This window comes from Taudactylus pleione, unplaced genomic scaffold (genome assembly GCF_031769625.1).
Source record: "Taudactylus pleione unplaced genomic scaffold, aTauple2 ptg000041l, whole genome shotgun sequence".
NCBI classification, from domain to species: Eukaryota; Metazoa; Chordata; class Amphibia; order Anura; family Myobatrachidae; genus Taudactylus; species Taudactylus pleione.
The window spans coordinates 46,480,192-46,503,664 of record NW_028284443.1 but is presented as its reverse complement, the minus strand read 5'-3'; the positions used below and the strand labels follow the sequence as shown (position 1 = coordinate 46,503,664).

Here is a 23,473-nt window from a genome sequence, read left to right as displayed (position 1 = left end):
CGTAAAATCATTGTATCCACTCAGAAATGAGAAGAGAAATATCTACACTGTCACTAGTCCAGCAATATCAGATATGACACAGGAAGCATCCAGCTGCCTTATTGTACCCATCACACCTCCAATAGTGGAATCATCAGCTGCCACTATGACATCACTAGGTGCCCTGGCAGGGGGGCACTGTTATGTATCTCAGGCAGGGCATTGGGGGTTAATAGTAAATAAAATGTGATAACTACATGTCAGTAAATAAAAACACCTAATTGGGATGAACAGAAATGCATACCTCCCAACATGACCCTCTCCAGGAGGGACACAATGCTCTGGTCCTGGACTTCCCTGATAATTTATGATTGGTTGTGGCTCCAGAGGTGGGGCTGCAGCACAGTCCAAAACTCAAATAGGGGAGTCACACCAACTGCCAGTGAGTCCCAGCCAGTGATGTTTGGCAGCCTGTGAAATGACAGTTGGTGTTGCTCCCCTATTTGACTTTTGAACTGCGCTGCAGCCCCACCTCTTACCAGGGAAGTCCAGGACCAGAGCATTGTGTCCCTCCTGCAGAGAGTCATGTTGGGAGGTATGGTAATAACAGACAGATATGTGCTCCTTCTGTATCATACTGCTGGGTGTGATATATGGGTGTGTGGTGTACACTGGTGGCCAAAATTGCGGACACATTTTGAAATTTGAATGTTTTTCAACTTTGAATACTTATAAAAACTGTTTCAGTTCACGCAGTGCAATGATTCATATATCAAATGAAAGGAATTTTAATGCTGAATTCAACACAATAAACAGGTCAAATATTTGCATTAAAAGGGAAGTTATGCTACTTTCAGTCAGACAAAGAAGCACAGATGTGTGAGAGTCAAGAAGCGGATTGTAGTAACATCTACTACCAGCCAATCGGAATCATCGTTCTGAGGACCAATTAGCTGTCGTTTATGAGCAGGTGCAAGATCATGTTCAAAGGTGGGAAAGGTCAGTTTGGCTGTTTCATTTTGCAAAATAAAGTTGGTTACTGAAGTGCAATTATGGTTGGATGTTTGTGTATTGTTTAGTGCTATTGTAACCCCCCTTCTACCACTAAAAGGGATACTGGGTTACTAACACCTTTGTTACTTCTAATGTACCCACCCTTAACCTCTCTAAGTGGTGTACCTTTCATCTTATCATTAATCCCCAATGTCAGTGCCTCCACCCAAGTACTTATGGTTTATGTGGGTCTTCTTGGGAAAACCCAATGGTTAAAATATATAGGCCCTCATTCAGAGCCGTACGCTCTGAGCAGAGCGCACGCTCTGAATGAGGGCCGGCCTCCATGAAAATGGAGCGTCCTCCTGTACGCTCGTATAGCTGTGGGTCACCACCCACAGGCTATACGAGCGTGCAGTTTGATGGCCGCGATGGTCTTGACCATCGCGACCATCGAAACTGCGAGCCGGAGCCTGCGGTTGAGGTTTTCAACCGCAAGCTCCGGAGTGATTTTGGCTCTATCAGAGCCAAAATCACTCCCACTGACATCACTAGTGATGTCAGTGGGCCGGCTTCTGACGGGAGGCGTTCCCGTGGGAACGCCCCCGTCAGGGAGGCACGCCCCCGGCACGCCTACCAAAGGGGGCGTGCTGTCAATCAACATCGACAGCACGCCCCCTTTGATCAGACACAACGAGCGAAGGACTTACCTTCGCTCGTCGCGTCTGACGCATGCGCACGACGGAGCTCCCTCCGTCGTGCGCATGCTCAGTCCAGAACATCGACCCACTTGCGAGCGGACAGCCGCTCGCGAGTGGGTCTGAATCAGGCCCATAGTGTGGTGTATATATAATGCGTAATCACAATACAATCTGTATCATTTCACTTTCACATTTACCACCAATGTCTTTTCCTTCCATAGATTCCGCAGTAATGGATCTCCCACTGTAATCACTCCAGGTAAGTAAACATACAGATAGTTGACTTATCATAGATTACTTTTATGAAGAACTTAAATTAAAGTTGTTCCCATACATAGGCATTCACTTTACATTTGACATAACATTAAATACAACGCAGTAACAATATTATTACAATTTACAATGCTTATACTGCTACCTTGAATATGGCACCTAATATCCTAAACTTCTAAGCAATAAAGTATTACAGTCCTAAAGACTAAGGATATAAATATTTCACGTTCATAAATCACAGATACTGTCCCTGGTATTAGTCCAATGGTCCTTTAACCTAGTTATGGGACTTCCTCTTGATGTAAGTAAAGTTATGGTTGTACCACAAATTAGTATTTGTATATTCCAGGTTAAATTAGAGTAAAGTTCATGCAGGTATCTATACTGATGCCTGGCATAAAAATCAACTCTTACAATGTCAGTATATAATATCCTGTGGGATTATTCATGTAAAAGCCAGAGAACAAGGCTGTGTGCCTGTATAAGATTTGAACTCCTCTTGTGGCTGTAGAATTTACTTGGAAACTTTGTTATAGTCTGCTAAAGTAATGAGCAATTGCTCTCCTAAATATCCACTTGTTGCACTGTAGCTTTTGTTGTTCCCAATATAGTAATACTCAATACCTAATTATAGTGCAACTGTCTCTGAGGTTCCTCTGGCTCAAGTTACACTGTATTCAGGTACTGTTTCACACCCTGGATTAACTCTACAGAATGTAATTAGAGGTTTCCTCTGATATAGTCTAAAAGGTAAATATCTATAGTTTCTCTGGTATGAAGTTTGTTAATTGCTCCTCTTAGACAAATGTCTATTTAATTATACAGCTGTGGTAGGACCACTGTAAAGAGCACCACTAGTAGATAAATCCTCTAGTGCTCCTTATGATCCTGGGATATAAGCCTCTGTCCCTACTATAGAGCCTCTTTGCTGCCACTAGGGATATATGTGTCTGTATGAGTGCCAGGTATTAATTACTCACAGCCCGACCAGCACTGCTGATGCCGTCCACCTGAGACTGGAGCTGCCTCGCCTCTCAGTCCAGCAGTGATTGATGGGCCTGCAGCCGCTGAGCTCATAGCTGTGCGCCAGCTCACAACAAGCGCCACCGGGCAATAGCACTACCGCCTCCTCCTGCAGACAGGGTGAGTACTGCTGTCTCACCTTCTTCCGGGGAGGGAGGGATCAGTAGACTGCCTGTCAGCTGCTGCTAACAGCTGTTATATATCCTCCCTCTCACCGGATCCTCTTTTCCTGACAGGAACCAATTCACTCCCACCTATATTACTCCGCCCCTTTTCCTCCAGTGCATCCAACACACTGTAGCACATCCTCACCACAGAGCTAAAAAAGTACCACATAATTGATATGTTAATACATTAAATACATATATATCATGAATTGTGACTATACATATATATATTTTACCTCATAAATTGTACATTTATAAATATTACATAGATTTATAAGTACAGTTCTTATTTTAACCCTTAACCAGGGTTACACTATTGACGGTGTAAAACATAAATACAACAATGTCGTTCAGGCAAAGTTGTGACTAGTCACCCAGGAAGAGATCCAGGATTGTGGTTACGTGAAAATGGTCTTTTGTATGCAGCAATAGCGAGAGAAGTTGGTGGGAATGTGACAACATTAGGAGTACGAAAGTTTTCTTTACGCTATCAGGAAACACAATCTATACAAAACAAAGGAAAAGGCCGGAAAAAGTGCACAACAGCTGTTGATGATAGGAGAATAAAACGAATTTGCGTCAGGGACAGATGGATGTCATCTGCGGCCATTAGCAGGGAACTGAGTGCAACTGGTGTTTTTGTTATTGCAAGAACAGTACGGAGAAGACTAACGGAGGTTGGCCTAAAAGGTAGGATTCCCCCCAAAAAAGCCATTGCTGAATAAAAATTAGCGTCAGAAACGAATACAGTGGGCAAAAGAACACATTTCATGGACAGAAGGTCAGTGGAAACAAGTGATATGGAGTGACAAAACTAAGATATCGATATATGGTAGTGATGGGAGAAAATATGTGACGGAATCGGTATGAATTAAATCCTGACTGCGGCAGGCCGACACAGCTGAAAATCCCGATCGTCCCCAGGTAAGTATCAACTAACCTAACCCTCCTTAGGGGTGCCTAACCCTAACCTTCCCCCCAGTGCCTAACCCTAATCCCCCCCCTAAGTGCCTAAGCCCTTCCCCGCTGCCTAACCCTAAGTCCCCCCTGGGGGTGCCTAACCCTCCCTTCCCCTAGCCCAGTGTTGGCTAACCTTGACACTCCAGCTGTTATGGAACTACATAACCCAGCATGCACTGCTACAGTTTTGCTATTAGGGCATGCTAAAACTGTGGCAGGGCATGCTGGGATATATAGTTCCACAACAGCTGGAGTGTCAAGGTAACCAACACTGCCCTAGCCTAACCCTAAGTCCCCCCGGGAGCCCTAAACCTAACCCTCCCCCCCTGCGGCTGTCCGCAGTGGCGCCCGACATCACTTCAATCGGGATGCCGGACACTGGTCTTCCGGTGTCGGTAAAATGACAGGCGTCTAGATTTAGACGCCTGTCATTTAACCCTCGCCGGGATAAAGCAGTCGGGAAGTCGGCTGTCGGGCTTACGTCTGCCGGCTTCCCGACTGCATACCTGTGAGACATCGCATCGGAGAAGAGGTACATCCAGATTGCATTCAAGCGACAACAAAGAATCCTACAAGTGTTATGATCTGGGCATGTATGACAGCAGATGCTGTAGGCCGCCTTTATGTCATAGATGGCACACTGAACAGCAGAAAGTACAGTGACACCATCCTACAACCAAAACTTCTACCTTCTATCAGGGATCTTTTTCCAGATAATACGACATTTTTTTGCAGCAGGATTCAGCTCTCTGCCGCACTGCACGGATATGCAAACTGTGGTTCACGGTGAATGACATACATGTGCTGGGATGGCCAGGAAACAGCCCAGACCTGAACCCCATAGAACATTTATGGTTCTGTTTGAAAAAACTGGTACATCTGAGGCGTCCATCCAATAAAAGACAATTAATTGAGACTATAATTGTCTCATGGGACCACATAATAAAGAATGAAGAGCTCCAAACACTGTTTGACTCAATGCCACGTCGCTGTGCTGCTGTCTTGAAAAATAAAGGATACAAAATGAAATAATGATAGGCAGTAACATCATAAGTACACAGGGATTTTCACCCTAACAGGGGTATTCAATATGGGAGCGAAAACATTGTTTTTGCGTTAATATCGGAGGTATAACGTCATTATCGCAGGATTTACTTTTACACCGTATTTAATTTCAAAGACTTATCGCAGTTTTGAAAAGTCTTTGATAAAAAACGGGGATAACTTTTCACCATTGAATAGGTGTCGAAAAAAAGTGCAGAATTGGGGTTTAGGGGTGCAGGCTTAAAAAAAATAGCCTGCACCCCTGGGAATTACATTTAAAAAAGAACTGTGTCAAAAAAAGTTTAAAAAAAAAAATAGGGACACCCCAAAAAATTAATTTAAAAATTGGGGTGAAAAAAAAATGGGAAAAAATTGTTTAAGAATAGGGAAATAGGTTCAGGGCTATTCTGCAAGTATGCGGCAGGTGTTTTGAAAAATAGAATTATAGCGGCAGGTGCACAAATGCAGAATTTTAAAAAACTTACTTTAGGGACATAAAAATATGCTAGTACCCATTTTCATGTACCCCAAGTTTGATGGGACCACTTAAAAAAACGAAAAAAATAACCTAAGTGCTCTTCTGCATCACTTCTTCAATGTCAGAAAAAAAACACCTGCTGCAACTATTTAAATCCCTGACTTTCAATTAAAGGCTAAAACGGGGGTACCCATAGTGATCCCCCATGTTTTTACAACTTTAGGGGGGGTCTTACAATTTTTTTAAAGTATAATTCGTAACTTTACGCAAATCCAACTTCGGAGTTTCCCATTTTCGTTAATTTTATATTGAATACGGGGATAAGCGGGAGCGCGCCCGATACTTTAACGCAGGTAAAAACTCCGATATGAAACGTTAACTTCGACAGTGAAGTTAACGTTTCATATTGAATACCCCTCTTAGTGTTGTTTTCACTACAAAACTTCCCTTGTAATGCAAATATTTAACCTGTTTATTGTGTTGAATTCAGCATTCAATTTCCTTTCATTTGATATATGAATCATTGCACTGCATGAAGTGTAACAGTTTTTAGAAGCAGTCGAAGTTGAAAAACATTAAAATTTCAAAAGTGTCCGCAATTTTGGCCACCACTGTATATGTGTACACCAGGGCCGTAGCTAGGGTAGTGCGGCCGATGCCATCGCCCAGGGCACCACAGGTCAGGGGGCGCAGTTTGGGTCTGTCAAATTTCTGTTTATTATCATTCTCACTTGTAGTTTCCTCTTCTTTTATCCCCAGCATCTCCTGGCCTCCCCTATCTCTTCCCTGGCCCTTCCCCATGAAGCCATTCCCCTTTTTTGGGTGCATTATGTCCCTTTGAAAAATGAGGGGGTGCCAATGCTCTTTCTGGCACAGGGCACCAAAAAGTCTAGTTACGGCTCTGGTGTGTACACTAGCCTGCCCTCCAACATGACCTGTTCCATTAGGTACAAAACACTCCTGGACTTCCCGCCTAATGTATGATTGCAGCCACCTGTGTTGAACTAGATAATTAATGAGACAGGTGTTTCAGCACAGGTGACTGCAATCATCAAGAGGGAAGTCCAGGAGCAGAGCATTTTGTACCTAACGGAATGGGTCATGTTGGAAGGTCTGCACTAGTGCCATGCTAGGTGTATGACGGTGTACATATGTATACACTAGTCCCAGTGCTGGGTGTGTGTGTGTGTGTGTGTACATTATTGCCATGCTGACTGTAGGCGTGCCCGTCCCGGCCCGGCAGTGAGGCAGCAGTAGGGGGCGTGGCGTGCATTGCTCCTCCCTCACTCCCGGTGTGTGTTGTGCTGCTGCTGGGTGGCTGCAGTTGAGCTGAGGTCAGTCATGTCTGTGTGCTCGGAGCCCGGCTTCTCCAGCGAGGAGGTGTTGAATCTCCGCTTCCCTCTACACCGAGCTTGCCGGGATGGGGACCTCTGCTGCCTCCGGTCCCTGCTGCAAGGCCCGCCCGGAAACACCGCGCTACAGCTCGGCATGGAGGACTCCTGCTACGGCTGGACGCCCATACACTGGGCCGCACACTTCGGAAAGGTGACCGCTAGGAAGGAGGCAGCGGATTCGGGTATACGGAGCTGGCGCATCACAGAGGAGAGGGAAAGTGGGAGGAGATAGCGCCATTTTCTCCGGTTCTTTGCTAAACTCAGAGGCTAGGCGGGATGGGCAGCAGACAGACAGAACCAAGACAAAGGGAAGGGGGCGGGACATGCTAATGAGGGGGCGGGTGGTGCTTCTGGCAGTAGCGGCCAGCTGGAAGATAGCAGTGCGGGGGGGATAAGGCTGTCACAGCTTCCATAAGCAGGAACAGGCATTAACCCCTCAGCGCACTCATGTGTCTGATCGTAGGCTACAACTCCCCAAACTGACAATGTTACCAGTGACTGCAACTTATTGCAATACCACCACTCAAATCTTACTTACATCCTACCTATCTGGGAGAATAGACTATTCTGCATAGATGCAGCGCTTATATTTTGTAGCTTTGTGTTTCTGCAAAAACAAACGTGGTTATCAAATATGAGGCATATCAAATGTGAATGGTCTATTTATCATTAAATATTTTCAACATGTGTTTGAAAACACCCGTTTTTGGTGGATACCCTCAAATATTTAGTATCCCCTGAATGTATTATGGAGGAATCTCAGCAGATCTCTCGAATATCTGCTGCGATCCCTCCATTTCCGTCCGAAACCGCAACCCCAATAGGTTTCTTTGGTGGGGGATGTGATGCTGGCAGATTTACCAAGTTCTGGAATGTGAAGATGTTGTAAGCGCTTTAGCCTATAGCCTACAGATCGCAAAAATTACTGGGAGAGGATTCCATAGGAACCTCACCTGGCAATGGCAGCTGCACATTTGAGGTCTGTAGACCATGCGTGCAGAAGTAATGACACAGAAGTTAAGAGATCGCTAATGGGGTCACTTCACTCCCAACACATCGCATGGACGGGCTCCTTTCAGAGCCCCTGTCCCTGTGGTTGCATTGTTACATTCAGGCACTATGATCGCGTCCTGCAATGCCATCATGGACACTAATATCATGTCCAGATTGCATTAGAAATGCAATTATTCATAATTGGTCCCCTTAGTAAGTGATAAAGGGCTCTCATTCATCCAGCTGTGAAAAGCAGTTTATCACTCTTCCTCTGTGATTAGTGCTTTGCACAGATTCGTCCCATACAGAGAATGGGCTACCCTGGAGAAATCTCAGACTTCCTCACAGTGCCCCTGATTATTGTCAATATCCTTTCCCCATACACTAATATGGGGAAGCGATTTAGAAAACAATAGAAAGCTCAGAGTTATGTTTCGCTTCTCAAAAACACTTCGCCATCTGTAGGTGGCGTAATGAGTCACCTGACGGGAGAAAAGAAGTGTAGACTGCTGTCTTCCTGCCTCTCCTGTCCTATCCACCCCCTTCAGACACCACCAGCAACCAACGTTGCTCCAGGAAGCGATTGCTTTACAGAGAGAAAGTGGCAGAAAAAAAACTGGACTGGGCTACTCATTAATACAGCAATAAAAGTCTTCCCAGAATACAAGAGTCAGGGGTGACTTATCCTGTATGTTCACCAGCATCTGCCTCTGCTCCCCGTGTGACTGGGACAGTCCACTTTAGGCAATATACCTTAAGGCAGGGGAAAGGTTCCCAGGGACTATTACCTGAGGCACTTAGATGGACCAGGGTCAGACACCAGCACTATGGGTAACAGAGACCTAAGGTTGAGAGTAGCTCGGCCTCAAAGTTCTTTCTTAATAAAGACATCTGGACATGGTGATAGCACCACTTAGCCAGACACTGTTTATATATAAGGGGGTGAGAAGCCGGTTAAACTTACATTAGACTGTAACCTCCGGGGCGGGATGCACTAACACTGAGCGGTACATACCGCCAGACATCGCATTCGTACTGATCGCATGTGCACTAACATGTGATCAGTACAGAAAAGGACAGCTCTTCTGATAAGAGCTGGCCTTTGCGATCAGCACTGCGCCCTGGACTTCCGGGTTTATGACCCAGGAGTCCATCTGCGCATGCGAAGTGACACAGCGGCTGCAAGGCATGCTGGGAGGGATCCCTCACACCAGCGTGATGCGGTAGAAGCCCATAGGCTTCTATAGGGAATCGCCAGCAAAAGCTGGCGTTACCCACCGCATCGGAGCCCTGGCGGTCACAGAATGGTGCATATGGAAAATGCGGTAAAACATGGTTTTTATTGCATTTTCCATTTAGTGCATCCTGCCCCTGATGTGAAAAACAAATGTAGGTGCTTCTCAGGCTGATGCCTGGTGCAAGTCTCTGATAAAGCAGAAAGCTGAAGTCAGGGGACAGTCATTGAAAGTGTGCGTGTGTTTCATCGGAGTGCTTGGGTAATGAGGTTTACATATATCATTACAATATTTTAAGCACTTCGTATCCTGCAGAGGGTCGGCACTTTGCTGTAGACCTTGTTTTTGACAGGTCAGTGTTCTTGAATAACTGCCCAGCATGGCAAATATAAAGTGCAGCTACGTTACCTCCAAACTTGGGGGGCTGTGTAGAAAAATCTGCGAGTCCAGGTGAGATTGAGCCGCGAGGGGGGCGAGTTGCTGAGCCATAGCCGACGTCTCCTTTGCAGCTAGTAGGATTGAGCCGATGAGTTGCAGAGAAAAGAAAAACACCTGGCAAGCTTTAACCCATGATTACTTCCTTTTTATTATTTTACCAAGAAGACAAGAAGTGTCAATTTCCATTGTATTGAGGACAATTTGTCATTAATTATAAATTGAGGTCTTATATACTGTTTCTGCTTATGGAAGACTGTAATTCCATTATTGGAAATGTAGTGAGGATCTGAATTGATGGCATTCATCATATGTTCACAGTTGGAGTGCCTGGTCCAGCTGGTCGGAGCAGGGTGCTCTGTTAATGCCAGTACAACTCGGTTTGCTCAGACTCCAGCACACATTGCGGCGTTTGGAGGGCATCCTCACTGCCTATTATGGTTGATTCAAGCAGGTGCCCATGTAAATAAACAGGTAAGCAAATATTGAATGCACAGCTTTACAAAATCGGACCATTAGCTACATTAATAGACTGGAGATTTTTCCCTATACATAATTTTTTTTTCTTTGACCTTGCATTGAATGGCAAATGGTTGTTATAGCACCTGTATATTGTCAGATTATTGAAATTATTTATCCTCTTAACTATTTTTGGCAATGAGCGCAATAAAAAGGACGTGGCAGACTGACATAGAATTTAGACCTGAATAGAGAGCACACGTTAGCCAGCAGCAAGCCTGTTGTACCACTTCATAAACTTGCATTTTGAAACGATCTGGTTAGAAGACACCAGTCTAATACTTAATTGTACAGTAAAGCCCACGCTTAATTTTTTTTGTTTGTACATATGCCTATATGCCATTTCTTTTTTTATTGTTTGATATTCTATTCATGATTCTTATTTGAAAAGCTGATAATCTATAACTTTAGTATCTCAAGTTCTTCCATTCTTTTTGCTTTGTTCCCAAATAAAGCATTTGGAAGCTCACTCCTAGAAATCCTGTTCGCCCGATCCGCCGACCAGACATCTTGAGCTGCAGGCTAGCTGGAATTGATTCCTGCATTTCATTTGCAAAATGTGACACCTTTTAAGAAGTGTCTTTCTTTCTTTTTGCCAGCTCCCACTCTTAATCTTGGTCCTAGAAACAGTATTTAAGGTTCATTTTAAGGGTAATTTCAGATACTAAGGGGGATATCCAATTAGCCTCAAACACTGTTCGGGCACTAATTGATCCCCGCGATCGGCGAAAAACGGGGATTTTTCGCAGGTTATCCCCGTATTTCACTGATGTTTTTTTTTTCACCCTATCCTATTTCGAACAAAATAATAGGATATATCTCATGAAAACACATGGGGTCAACGATAAGCTCGCAGACCTATGTGTTTTCGCCTTTTTTAAGGTGAAAAAACAACTGCATTTATCCTGTATTTTTTTGTGACACATCAGGTCCCGAAAAAAAAGCCCCGATAAGTGCCGGCATCTGGCTGACTTCGGGGCTAGTTGGATACCCCCCTTAATATCAAATTACCAAAAGATGAAAGATAACTGGGCAAAACTAAACATTAAATTTGAAATCTTCAATTTGCATGTTACTGGGCCCTAGATGGTTGTAAAGAGCTCTGTACATATTCCTTTCAATGATTACAATGGCTCAGCCTATTTGAAACAGGTGGAGTGGGTGTTAATACTCTTCCATCCCATGCATGAATGGGAAGGTAATGAAGGATATACATCAATATCTGATGGGACTGTCTATAATGAAGGCTTATGCTTTTAGGACAGTAGTAATAATTACCATTAGCAAAGGTTGCTCTTGAAACCTACCACCTGATGGTGCAGAATATTGTAATGCCGCGTACACACTAGATGATAAAAGTGAATGATAACGATATAATGTTCATATCGTCTAGTGTGTATGGTCTGACCAACCAACGATGCACACGCCCGCGGGTCGTTATTGATATCCCCAGTCGGCTGTACATGCAGCTCAATCTGGGGATATAGTCAGTTATGCCATGCTGCCGAATGCAACATGGCTCCGCACCACCCAAGCCGGCATTCGTTGTTGCCGGCAACGCCAAGTGTGTATTCACTTGCCGATGCTGGCACCCCTGCCGGGTCCTTCGCTGACTAGGTCGGCTCATACACACATCGTCTAGTATGTATGAGGCTTAAGAGTCACTTGGCAGTATTTTTCCACAAGGGTTCTATAGCACTGTAAATAGTGGATAGAATGTACAGTAAAGTCCACAACATAACATGTACAAATATACATCTTAATATAATTATAAGATGCAGTTTTGTAATTGCGTAGTCACCACAGAGAGAGAGGGCTTTACATTCTAGAGCAGGCCTGGCCAACCTGTGGCTCTCCAGCTGTTGAGAAACTACAAGTCCCAGCATGCTTCACCATCTGATTGGTGGGAGGGTATGCTGTGACTTGTAGTTTCACAACAGATGGAGAGCCACAAGTTGGCCAGGCTAGTTCTAGTGAAACAGTGGGTGAACACATAGGGAGATTGGAGCAGACTAAGAGATTGCAGAGGCTAGAACATTATGAGGAAGGGTGGTAGGCTAGGGTGAAGAGATGAGTTTTATGAACGCGTTTGATGACTGGGAAGCTGTCAGTGTGATAGAGCGTGGGAGGACATCCCAGAGGAGACCAGCAGTATAGGAGAACTGGAGTCAGGCATTAGGGTAGGTTTTCAGGGAGGAGTTGAGGCCTCAGTCATTGAAGTGAGGTGGGAATATATATGTGTGTGTGTGTGTGTGTGTGTGTGTGTGTGTGTGTGTGTACGTACGTACGAGTACGATGCTGTAGTTGTAGGAAATTGAGTGTTTGAATTTGATTTTATGTGAGACAGACAGCCATTGGAGAAATTGGCAAAGGTGGTGTCAAGAGGGAATTGCAGCGTGTGGTATAGCCTTTAGGGTCATGAGGTGGGGATTGGTAGGCCGGTGAGGAGCAGATAACAGCTAACAATGCAAGTTATGATAAAAGGTTTTAAGTGACTTCCAGGGTGAGGAATGGCCTGAACCTGGAAATGTTGATCTCCTTAGTGTTCTTTTGAGAGAGTCCTTTGTATTTACCTATCATTAATATGAAACCTCTTCTAATGGGTGATGTGAGAAACTTGTCTGTAATGCTCTTGCAACTTTCTTTTTTACTTCTAGGACTATGTAGGGGAGACCCCTGTGCACAAAGCAGCAAGGGCTGGTAGTATGGACTGCCTTAAGGCCCTTGTGTCCAGTGGAGCGCAAATAAAGTATGTGCCTCTTTTGTTTTTCTATCTAAATGCTTTCTCATATTGCTTAACTAGATTAAACCCAACACATAAACCTTCTTTAGCCATGACAAGTGAGTAAACTCACTTGTGGTGTTTTGTCTACACAGGCTATATAACCTATTGTCATTACACACATTGCTGACAACATTCAATGCATGATGCTTCTAACATTACCTTTAAGAAGCACACACATATTCACATATGCCAAGCAGATTTCATTAAGTTACTGTATTAATACAAGCCTGCATGTATTTTAATGTTTTTATTTACATTCTGTTTAACCATTTTTGTCTTAAAGGTTTCCAAATATCCTTTTAAACCATTCCCTTCTATATCAAAACAAATAGAAGTCTCTTCACTGCCTTTAAGTGAAACTTGCATCTATATATGACTCCAAAGCATGTTTTTTTTTCATCTTAATGCTGCAAACAATACCAAGAAAACATCAACACAGTGTAGGTCTTGGGCTTTGTGTTGTCACAATGTAAACAACTAAAATGGGGTTGCTTTAATGTACACATTTTAATTTCAAAAAATTTTTTTTTTTTTTTGTTTTCACCAGACAGATGTACAGTGATATGTTAAGATTTTTGCCCACTATTGACAAAACCTTTTAAGGCAAATTTTATTCCTTTAAGAATAAAATGGCAGACATACAAGTTGCTACAGTAAGGATTATTTTAGTGCTGATATCAGGAGATGTAAACAACCATCAGAGACACTCATCCTGCTTCTTCTCTTATGTGGTCACTTCATGCTACTTTATACATTTAACTCCGGTTCAGTATAGTCATTGGGCCAAATTCAATTCAATGCGAAGCTGAATAGCTGCGGGAGGGAGCTCCCGCAACTATTCAATACACCGCGCTGTTTGGCTGGGCTAAAGGATTTCTTCTCGCACCCCCTTGGGGATGTGAGGAGAAATCCAACAAAAGTGCTGGGCACGCAGCTGTTTGCCGGCTTAGCCCAGGTTAAGTCACGAGAACCAGCATCTGACTTAACCAATTCCAAATAACAAAAAACAGAAATGGCCTTACTAATTGCGCAACCAAATCAGCAGCCTAAAGGCAAAACAACTGAGTTTCCACCACACTCATAGATATAGATGGATACAAGAAAAGAATTGCCATTACTGGCGCTAATTGAAATCAATACAAGTAGGAGATAAACTCCAGTGTAGAAAATTAATGGTGTGAGGTCCATCACCTGTCAATCACATATACTCTTACTTTAAAAGTAATTATTGTATCCTTTATGTGGTAATCTTCTTAGATGTAGTGTTCTTCCATAGGTAGGATACAAAAAATAAATTGGAAACACAGGTGATAGTGCAGACTTGTTGAACAAGCATATAGCTTTACTAATAAAATGCACTCACATTTTCCATATCAAATGAAAGCATGTAACCAGATTGGAGTTGGTAAACCTCTGGGACCTTCTCTCTGTATTTCTCAGATGTCCAGTTAAACCTAGAATAAAATGGAAAGAATAATAGTGCAGGCGTTTCAACAACAAAACACTCAGTTTAATAGAACAATGCACTCATATTTTTCACATAAAAAAAACAGCATATAACCGTTTAAGATGGTAAGTCTCTGGAACAGTCTCGCCGCCCTGCTTGGAATGTAGTTGGCAACACGGGGTGGCAGAATCTGAGTCCCGGACACTCATGCACACCTTCCCCTGCACACTCCTCACGGTTGGTTAGTCCAGGGTTCTTACAATAGAAGCGATCACCAGCTCCGGGGATTAACCAATTCCCGTCAAGGCACACAGTGTGGTGTATTGAATAGTTTACTGAGCTCCCTCCTATGGCTATTAATATTCACATTGAATTGAATTCGGCCCTATATGTTCCAGGCTTTTATTAAAAACTCAACCAGTCTAGAAAATGTTCTTAACAAAATAAACAGAAAATCTGTATATTAATTAGACATTATTTATCACCTCTAAAGTAGTGATTGGATGATACAAACTCATTCATTTCTGCAGACATTACTTTCAAGACAAATGATAGCAAGCCATATGGAGTATTATACAGATTTACAGTGACAATCTAAGCTATCATTTCTTATTTGAAACAAGCAACTACTTGATTTGTAGTTTCAATACAAGCCACCATAAGGGGGTAACATGCAGTATACATGATAAATTACTTCTGAATAAAAACACAAATCGGCACATACAAAGAATCAGCATATTTCTTAAAACAAACCTTTTCATCAACAAACAAGTTTTCAATAGATATTACAGTGTGTGTGTCTAAAAGTCTGCAGCTGAACTTCACTATGAAAATACATGATTCATCATTCTGTGCAATTTCTGTCCATTCAGCTTGGTTAAACTCACTCCGCTGAACATAGATGAACCCAATTTTGTATGGAAAAGACATGCTTTAGACACATTCATTTGGTATTAAAATAAAAAGTTCAACTTCTCTATATTCTGCTGTAGTTATCATTGATCATTACCTGTAGTTACCCCTCTTTTACAAACAAAAGTTAAACCATTGATTAATGTAAATCTTTTATAAATGTATCATAGCTTCTTAAGCATTCGCGTCCAGATCACATACAGGGGTATTCAATATGGGAGCGATAAGTCCGTTTTTGCGTTAATATCGCACCTCATTATCACAGGTTTTAGTTTTACACCGTATTCAATTTCAAAGACTTTTCGGGGATAACTTTTCACCATAATTGGGGTTTAGGGGTGCAGGCTTAAAAAATTAGCCTGCACCCCCGGGGAATGACATTTAAAAAAGGACTGTGTCAAAAAAAGTAAAAAAAAAAAAAAAAAATAGGGACACCCCAAAAATTTCTTTAAAAATTGGGGTGAAAAAAAAAATGGAAAAAAATTGTTTAACAATAGGGAAATGGGTTCAGGGCTATTCTGCAAGTATGCGGCAGGTGTTTTCTAGAATAGATTTATAGCGGCAGGTGCACAATTGCAGAATTTTTAAAAACTTACTTTAGGGACATCAAAATATGCTAGTACCCATTTTCATGTACCCCAAATTTGATGGGACCACTTAAAAAAACGAAAAAAATAACCTAAGTGCTCTTCTGCATCACTTCTTCAATGTCGGGAAAAAACACCTGCAGCCGCTATTTAAATCCCCGACTTTCATTTAAAGGCTAAAACGGGGGTACCCATAGTGATCCCCCATGTTTTACAACTTTAGGGGGTCCTACAATTTTTTTTAAAGAAAATTTCGTAACTTTACGCAAATCCAACTTCGCAGGCTCCCGTTTTCGTATTGAATACGGGGATAAGCGGGCGCGCGCCCGATACTTTAACGCAGGTAAAAGCTCCGATATGAAACGTAAACTTCAACAGCGACGTTTACGTTTCATATTGAATACCCCTCATAATGGAAACCTTATTAGTGTTTTCCATCTCCAATCCTAACAGTGCATGTTTTACAGATCTCCACAGAATCACAAGTGAAATAATTGGCACCACCAAATGCGATCTTCAGGGCTCCCCAACAGCTTAGGATTTAGATATATCCATGGTTGAGCACAGCTGGTTAAATCAAATTGACTGAGATACTAATTAAGCCACCTATGGTCAAGCATGGATATCTTTTAAAACCTGGACTGTTAGGGTGCCTTGATGACTGAGTTTGGGAACCTCTGCTGTAATGCAACTAGAAGATCAGTAAAACATGCACTGTTAGGGGTCCCTGAGGACTGGAGTTGGGAAACACTGACTTATTCTATCCTTACAATACAAATTATTGTCACAACACAATAACATTGATACATGGCAAAATGTAATGTATAATATCTATTCCTGGCATCATTTTTTACACTAAAAGTCCAAATAAAAAGCTCTTAATTTGTTATTCTTTTCCCATTTTTATTTCTTTATTTGAGATTTAGGGCCATATTCAATTAGGAGCGAAAAGACAGTTTCTACGGAAAAGTATCGCCGGTGACGTCATTTTGCCAGGCGAAAACTTCCCCGTTTTCAATTCCAAAGACTTTTCGCCGGTGCGGAAAGTCAATGCATTGGAATAGGCGAAAAAGATTCGCCTATGAAAGCTGTCGAAAAAAAGTGCAAAATTGGGGTTTTGGGGTGCAAACTTGCAGGAACCACCCTGCACCCTTGGAACAGCCCCCCAAAGGTAAACTGTCAAAAAAGATAAAAAAAATACTTAAGTCCCCAAAAAATTACTTTGAAAAAGGGGGTGAAAAAGTACAAAGTTGGGGGATAAACTTAAAAACTAGCGAATAGACTCCAGGGGGGGTCCCCAAGTATGCCCCAGGTGTTTTTTTTTGTTTTGTTTTGTTTTTTTTTATTGCAGGTGGTTGCGGCAGGTGGATTTTTTAGGTTTTTTTTAAATCTTCACTATAGCAACTTTAAAATTTGCTAGCACCCATTTTAATGTACCCCAAACTTGCTGGGACTACTTATTTCTTTAAAAAAAAACCTGCAAAATGCTATTCTTCACCACTTGTGCAAAGACGCTAATTAGCAGCTATTGAGAGCATTTAAGTACCCCAAAAACCTTCAGCAGGCCTATTCAGGGGTGTCTATAGTGATCCCCAATGTCAATGCATCTTTTGTGGGCTGTCAGGCTGATTTCCTGAAATCTGACAGCACTTTTCGTCAGGTCCGAATTCGCCGGGTCCCGTTTTCGTCGATTTCTAATTGAATGTGGGGACGAGCGCGATAGTTTTTCCCATGGAAAACCAGCGATGTCGGCGAAAAGTCTGGCATGCGAAAAGTATGGGCCTTTTCGCACCTAATTGAATATGCCCCTTAGTATAAAATACAACTACCTTGTCACATTAACTCACACCCTTTACTGCCAAATAGAAATTCTAAAACTATAATCTCTTTTTTTAGTTACCACTTTACATTGAAATAACACTTAATACATCCTACATCTATTGACACTTTCCTGCTAAGCAAAAATATCCTCCTCTGGAAGTTAACAAAGACAATTGTGAGTAATATTGTTCCTAGGTTATTTTTAACCTTTTGCCTTTCATATTTATTAACTTTTTAAGATTAACAATTATATCATACGGAAGACCTATTATAGGAATAATTTGTCTATATGAATAGAAACAAGTGAAATTATCAAAAAGATTACTGATCCATAGTTATGTTTGATAAAAGTTTTAGAAAACTGCTTCAAAAATTTGAATAGAGCTCATACTGTTCTTGGCCACAGTAAGAGTTACCAGAGGTGCATTCCTTGTTGAACTGCATACTGTAAAACAAATAGCAGTTCCCATTATCAGAAATTGAAGGAACTTGTTTTTTTTTAAACAGTTTACACTGAACCATGTCTACTGTTTTATTTATAGTTTTTAGCACTCAAATTCAGAACTATAACACATTTTCCAAAAGGGAAATAAGACTAAATTATTTTCTTGAGATCTTTTGTTTGCCATATTTGTAGCACAAGTCCTTTACATTCTCTTCCCACCCCTGTTACTATGTAAACCAGTAATCAATTTTGGCAACTATTACCAAACAACTATCACAATTAATTTCTCTCTGAATCATCACATTTTGAAAACCTTTATTACATTTTAAAAAATTACCATAAAATATAAATCGCAAATGATTGTCATGCAGTTTCAACATTTAGTTTTTAAACTGAAGTAAAAAAAATTTTCTTCTTTCAGCTTAGGTCTTCCTAGCCTAATGCATTGTTCAGAATATAATACACTCAATAAATAGTAGAAGCGGGTGAGGGGTCAGTCACTTCTGAAACCCAATGACTGTTACTTGCCCTGATTCCTCAGTGGCTATTTCCCTGGAGATTACCCTCTTCTTTTATTACTAGGATTAAAACAAATACTTTAATCTATTATTCTCTACATCTGGTTGTAATAAATGTGCACATGTATATGTATTATATACATGTTATATTTATTCTCTGTATGAATTCCTTACTATTCATGGCCTCTTATATCCCTATGTATTAATATTTAATGTAAAAAAATCTTTAGTGTATTCAGGGTTTATGATTTAGGTACTTTAGCGCTGTTCATATTTATTTTTCTCTTCCTTTAGCTTCAATTGAATTATCTAATCCAGATGTACATTGCACAAACTATTCAAACAGAAGTTTTAACCTCTTCGATCGCACCATCTTCAGTTTTTCCATAGATCAAACGCCATAATCTCTTAAAATCACTTCTAACACAAATTTTCACTAGTACTAGTATTTCATGTACAGCCTTTAATGACTTAACTTATTTTTGTCTGTACATGAACATATAGAATATTTTGTGTGTGTGTGTTATTTTGGATTTCTCACAAAAGCTTACTTTTAGCGTTCAATACAGGTTACACAATATAGCATCTGGATGTCTTTTATAAATGTTTTATATTTATTCCCTTTCCAATAATTGTCTACATTTTTATTTTATTTTTTTTCAATTAGAAAGTAAATATTTGACAAATAACTGCTCGCGTTCTCGCATAATTTTTACAAAAAAACTTCACATTCTAATGAAAACCAATCACAATCACACCATCTTACTTTATGGTTAATCTCCAATAAATAAATTGAATTTTACACTTCTGTGCCTGTTTCTTTTATTCCCTCCATTTATCCTCTGCCTCAGTGTAACAGTTACCTTCTGTCAAATGGACTGTCCCTGTACGCACTTCAGGTTGTATTACCAGATGTTGCTGCACATGAGCTACACCCAATTCATCAGAGCCACGTGACCTTCTCCACATGTAATGCTAAAACCAGCTATCTGGATTCCTTAATTTGCTGGGAATTAAGTATTTTATCTGTTACTTGATGTCCCTTGAAGTCTTCTTTTTATATAACAAAAGCGGGAATTAACTTTTTTCATTCTTCGTAGGGGATATTTTTTTTTCTTATCTGAATATTTAAGGTGCCCTCCCACCTTTTAAACAAAATATTTAAACCACGAGGCTTTCTTATCACCTCCAACATAGTGACTGGACAACACAGCCATCTCACGACACAAGTCATATGCCAGCAAGACATATGGAGTATAATACAAGTGATGTTTAAAGTTGGTCTGTTCTTCCCATCTATATATAGCACTTTTTTTTTTTTTTTTTCCTATAAAAAAAAAAAAAAAATGCAGCATGCAAAAATTCTTCACATGGTCTGTGAACACATTTTTTAAGGAGTCTCTTGGCTGTAAAAGTGTTTAGCCATTCTGTGCAATTTCTGACCGTTCAGCTTGGTCAAGCTCACTGAAAAGCCAAGTGTCAGACTTTATACACACCGTACGTTTCATAATAAAGTAAGATGTCACATTTCTTTATACACTGCTGTATTATTCATTGATCATACTTATCAAAAATACATTTGACATGAGCAGATTTATTAAATGATATACTGTACTAAACTGGAAATATAAGTACAGTAGTATAACATAATCCACTACTTGTGGCAAAACTGGCAGATCTTCAGTTTCAAATATTTGTTTTTATTTTTCACTTTGCCAGTTATATCCTGTTGGAAGCTGTCATATTTGTTGTAGCTTCTCAGGCATGTATTTGTTACATGAGCCCAAACAATGCATATATGTTGAATTGCCAATATAGAAAACACTTGTGTGTAATTTGATACAATTTTAAAGTCTTAAATGTTTGTTCAGATTTTGCGTATTTCCCCCTTAAATAGTGTCCAGAAAATTCAGATACTATTTTTTTTTTTTTTTTTTTGGAGGTTCTTTTCTAACAATTTTTGTGCTAGAATGGTAGGGTTTTTTTTTTTCTTTCCTTCTTAATGAAAGGAGGGTCTGTTACCAATAGATTTTGGTTCCAGGAAAGTGAAAGCTATGTTTTCAGGCCATCAAATCGCTGTACCCAGCGTTCTGTGAGTTCAGTGTATGGACTTCATTACAGAAATTCCTGTGATGTCACAATAGTGACGTTGGGCGATCCGCTGAATTGGGCTGTCATTGACCAATATGAAGATCTTGCATGTGAAGGAGATTCTACTAAAGCCTTCTGTTCCACTTTCATACCTTACATCTGTGGGTTCTTAAAATTCTTCTTTCTACACCACTGAATTGGGGTGTCCATTATAAAGACTAGTCTTATACTTTTCAAGTTGAATACAACAGTGTAGTTATAAACACATTGTGTTATTATTGGCATCACCAGGTTTGTGGTTTCTGTTTGCTCTAAACTCCATGCCTTCAATTTTTTTTATATTTTATTTTATGCCCACTATAGAAATATTGCAGGTATGGATCAGTGTACTTTTCTGTGGAACACCGTTCAGAAATAACTTGTTTTAGATTGAGCTCTGCTGACTGTTTCACCAATTACTTTAGTAGTATATTGTTCCCACTTCAAAAACTTTATCACTTTCAATGTAAGGTACATTAAGGGGATGCATTTTAATTGGGACAGATATTTCACACTAGAACTCTAATTTTAAATGTTGCAATTTTATACTTTATAAATGGGTACAAATCATACCTGCATTGTGCACATTTTATTTTATCTGTTATTGCAATATAGCAGATTTACTTTGCGAACAAGATAGTTTTATTTTATTTATTTTTTCCACTGTGAAGCAGAACACTAATCCTGGAATCACTTTTCTCTTGTGCATCAGGAGCAAAACACAGTGTACTTTCGCTGCTGTGTATTTATTGATTGCCTCCTATCTTTCACATTTCATATGAAATTACATTTATTCACTTATCTTTTATATTTTTTTTAACATCAATTTTACATTTGCTGAAATTTTTAGGAAAATATTCGAAATTATTTGTGCCATTGCTTAGCTTCTAGTACTTAAAGGCCCTCTGGGAAAGTCATGAGGACTCTTACCTAAAGCCTTGGCACAGTTTGCTTTCAGACTACCGTGTTTCATACTGCAGTTCTGCAGTGGGGATAGTTAGCGCACAAGCTAATGGTTGCCTATATTTCTTCCTTGTGCTCTAGACCTGCTTTTGTAGATAACATGCATTTTCCAAAGATCATGCATTTTTTTTTTTTTTTTAAGATGAGTTTTCAAAAACAGACATTGGCTGGATCCTTTCAATCCCCCGCCCCCCCTTGTCATAGTCTTCCAAAAAAATAAGCTTTGCATATACTGAATTGGGCTCTCCCTTTTTCTGTGGCTGAGGGCTGTACTCTGGAAGATGGAGTGACTGCTTGTCATAAGTTCTTGTCATCTATACTGGCATTTCTATACTTTCTGTAGTAATTGCATCTTTCTTATCGATCAGGAGTGATTCATAGTATGGCATTGGACCGCCATGATTTTCTTTCACCCTTCTCATCTCTAGTGACATTATGTCTGCTCTGATAACCTCTCCTTTTCTACTGGAGCCTGCATACATATGATCAGTGCTTACAAAATAAAAATTGCCTGAGATAGCTAGAATGATGTGTTTTTTGCAGCATTTCTGATGAATGTAAAATGTGTTTTGTGACATTGGTTAAATTGCCGGACACCTGTCATGTCTTACTTTAAACATGTGCTCTGACTTAGATTGTCGCTATAAATTGCACATTCATCCATTCCCTTTTAGACATGTTTATTAATATAGGTAATAAACCTTCTGTCCTTAAGATAAGAGCCCTATTATCAAAATGTAGTCAAATATATTTTTAACGTGCTCACATGACCTACCAAACGTGTTTGTTACTTGGGCTCCAGCACACTTTTTTGGGTGTATATAGATGTCATTTAAATTCTAAATGTTGGATGCAGATATGTGATCCCTTACATGATCCGTTTCCTGTTTATTTTTCTGTAATTTGCCATTTCCCTCTATAAATCAACTAGACGCTTTTTAAAAACTGTGAAAACTACACATGTCAATGTTTTACAGCTACGTAATTCGAATTGACTTGATTTTTTCAAGTAATCCTAGAAAGGGGAGCATCCCAAATAGAAACTGCTGAAACTGCCACAGGTGCTTCTCCGAAAACCTTACAGTTGTGGCAATGAGTGTTCAGTATCGCTTCCTTTCTGCACACAAGGCATACTGTTGAGGTATTTGTTGCGGTGATTGGTTTTAATGCTAATTTAGGAATTCCATTATAGAATGTTTAGATTTGCATGCATATGTTACCCTAATATACAGTCTCTGCTGTATCTGCTAAACTAACAGTAGCTGAGATTCAGGTTAGTTATTTTCTGCTGTATAAGGAGTAAGATGTGACATTTAACAAACTTAAATTGTCTAGTGGCATTTGAATAAAAATTTAGGTAAAATGTTTGCAATTTTAATTGATCAAATTATGCATGTCTCATATCCACTGATGTGCTATAGATATAAATATATTAACATTTTAAGATAATTTTTTTTGGAGAATTTAAAAAAAAAAAAAAAAAGTAAAATGACTTTCTGAATGTTTGACATAAAGGGTTCATTCCTGTTGAAACAGTTATGTTCACACTATTCTGTAATCCTACTGGCTTCAATCATTCAAATATGTCTTCATAAGATCTGCAAGTAAATGTAAAAAACCTCCCTCCATCCTCTCCAAACAATGACTTTTGTGTTTATTTTATTGTTGTTT

At 40.3% G+C, this 23,473-nt stretch overlaps 1 protein-coding gene across 1 annotated transcript in view; it reads left to right on the top strand.

Moving 5' to 3' along the window:
* Window positions 1-6,768: 6,768 nt before the first annotated feature.
* ANKRD10 (ankyrin repeat domain 10) overlaps window positions 6,769-23,473 on the top strand; it is a 45,997-nt gene continuing 29,292 nt past the window's right edge. Inside the window, exons 1-3 of the mRNA XM_088458442.1 lie at window positions 6,769-7,163; window positions 9,997-10,149; window positions 12,852-12,943. Of these exons, the coding sequence (XP_088314568.1) occupies window positions 6,960-7,163; window positions 9,997-10,149; window positions 12,852-12,943 (449 nt within the window). The 5' untranslated portion in view covers window positions 6,769-6,959. The remainder of the gene's footprint in view (window positions 7,164-9,996; window positions 10,150-12,851; window positions 12,944-23,473) is intronic.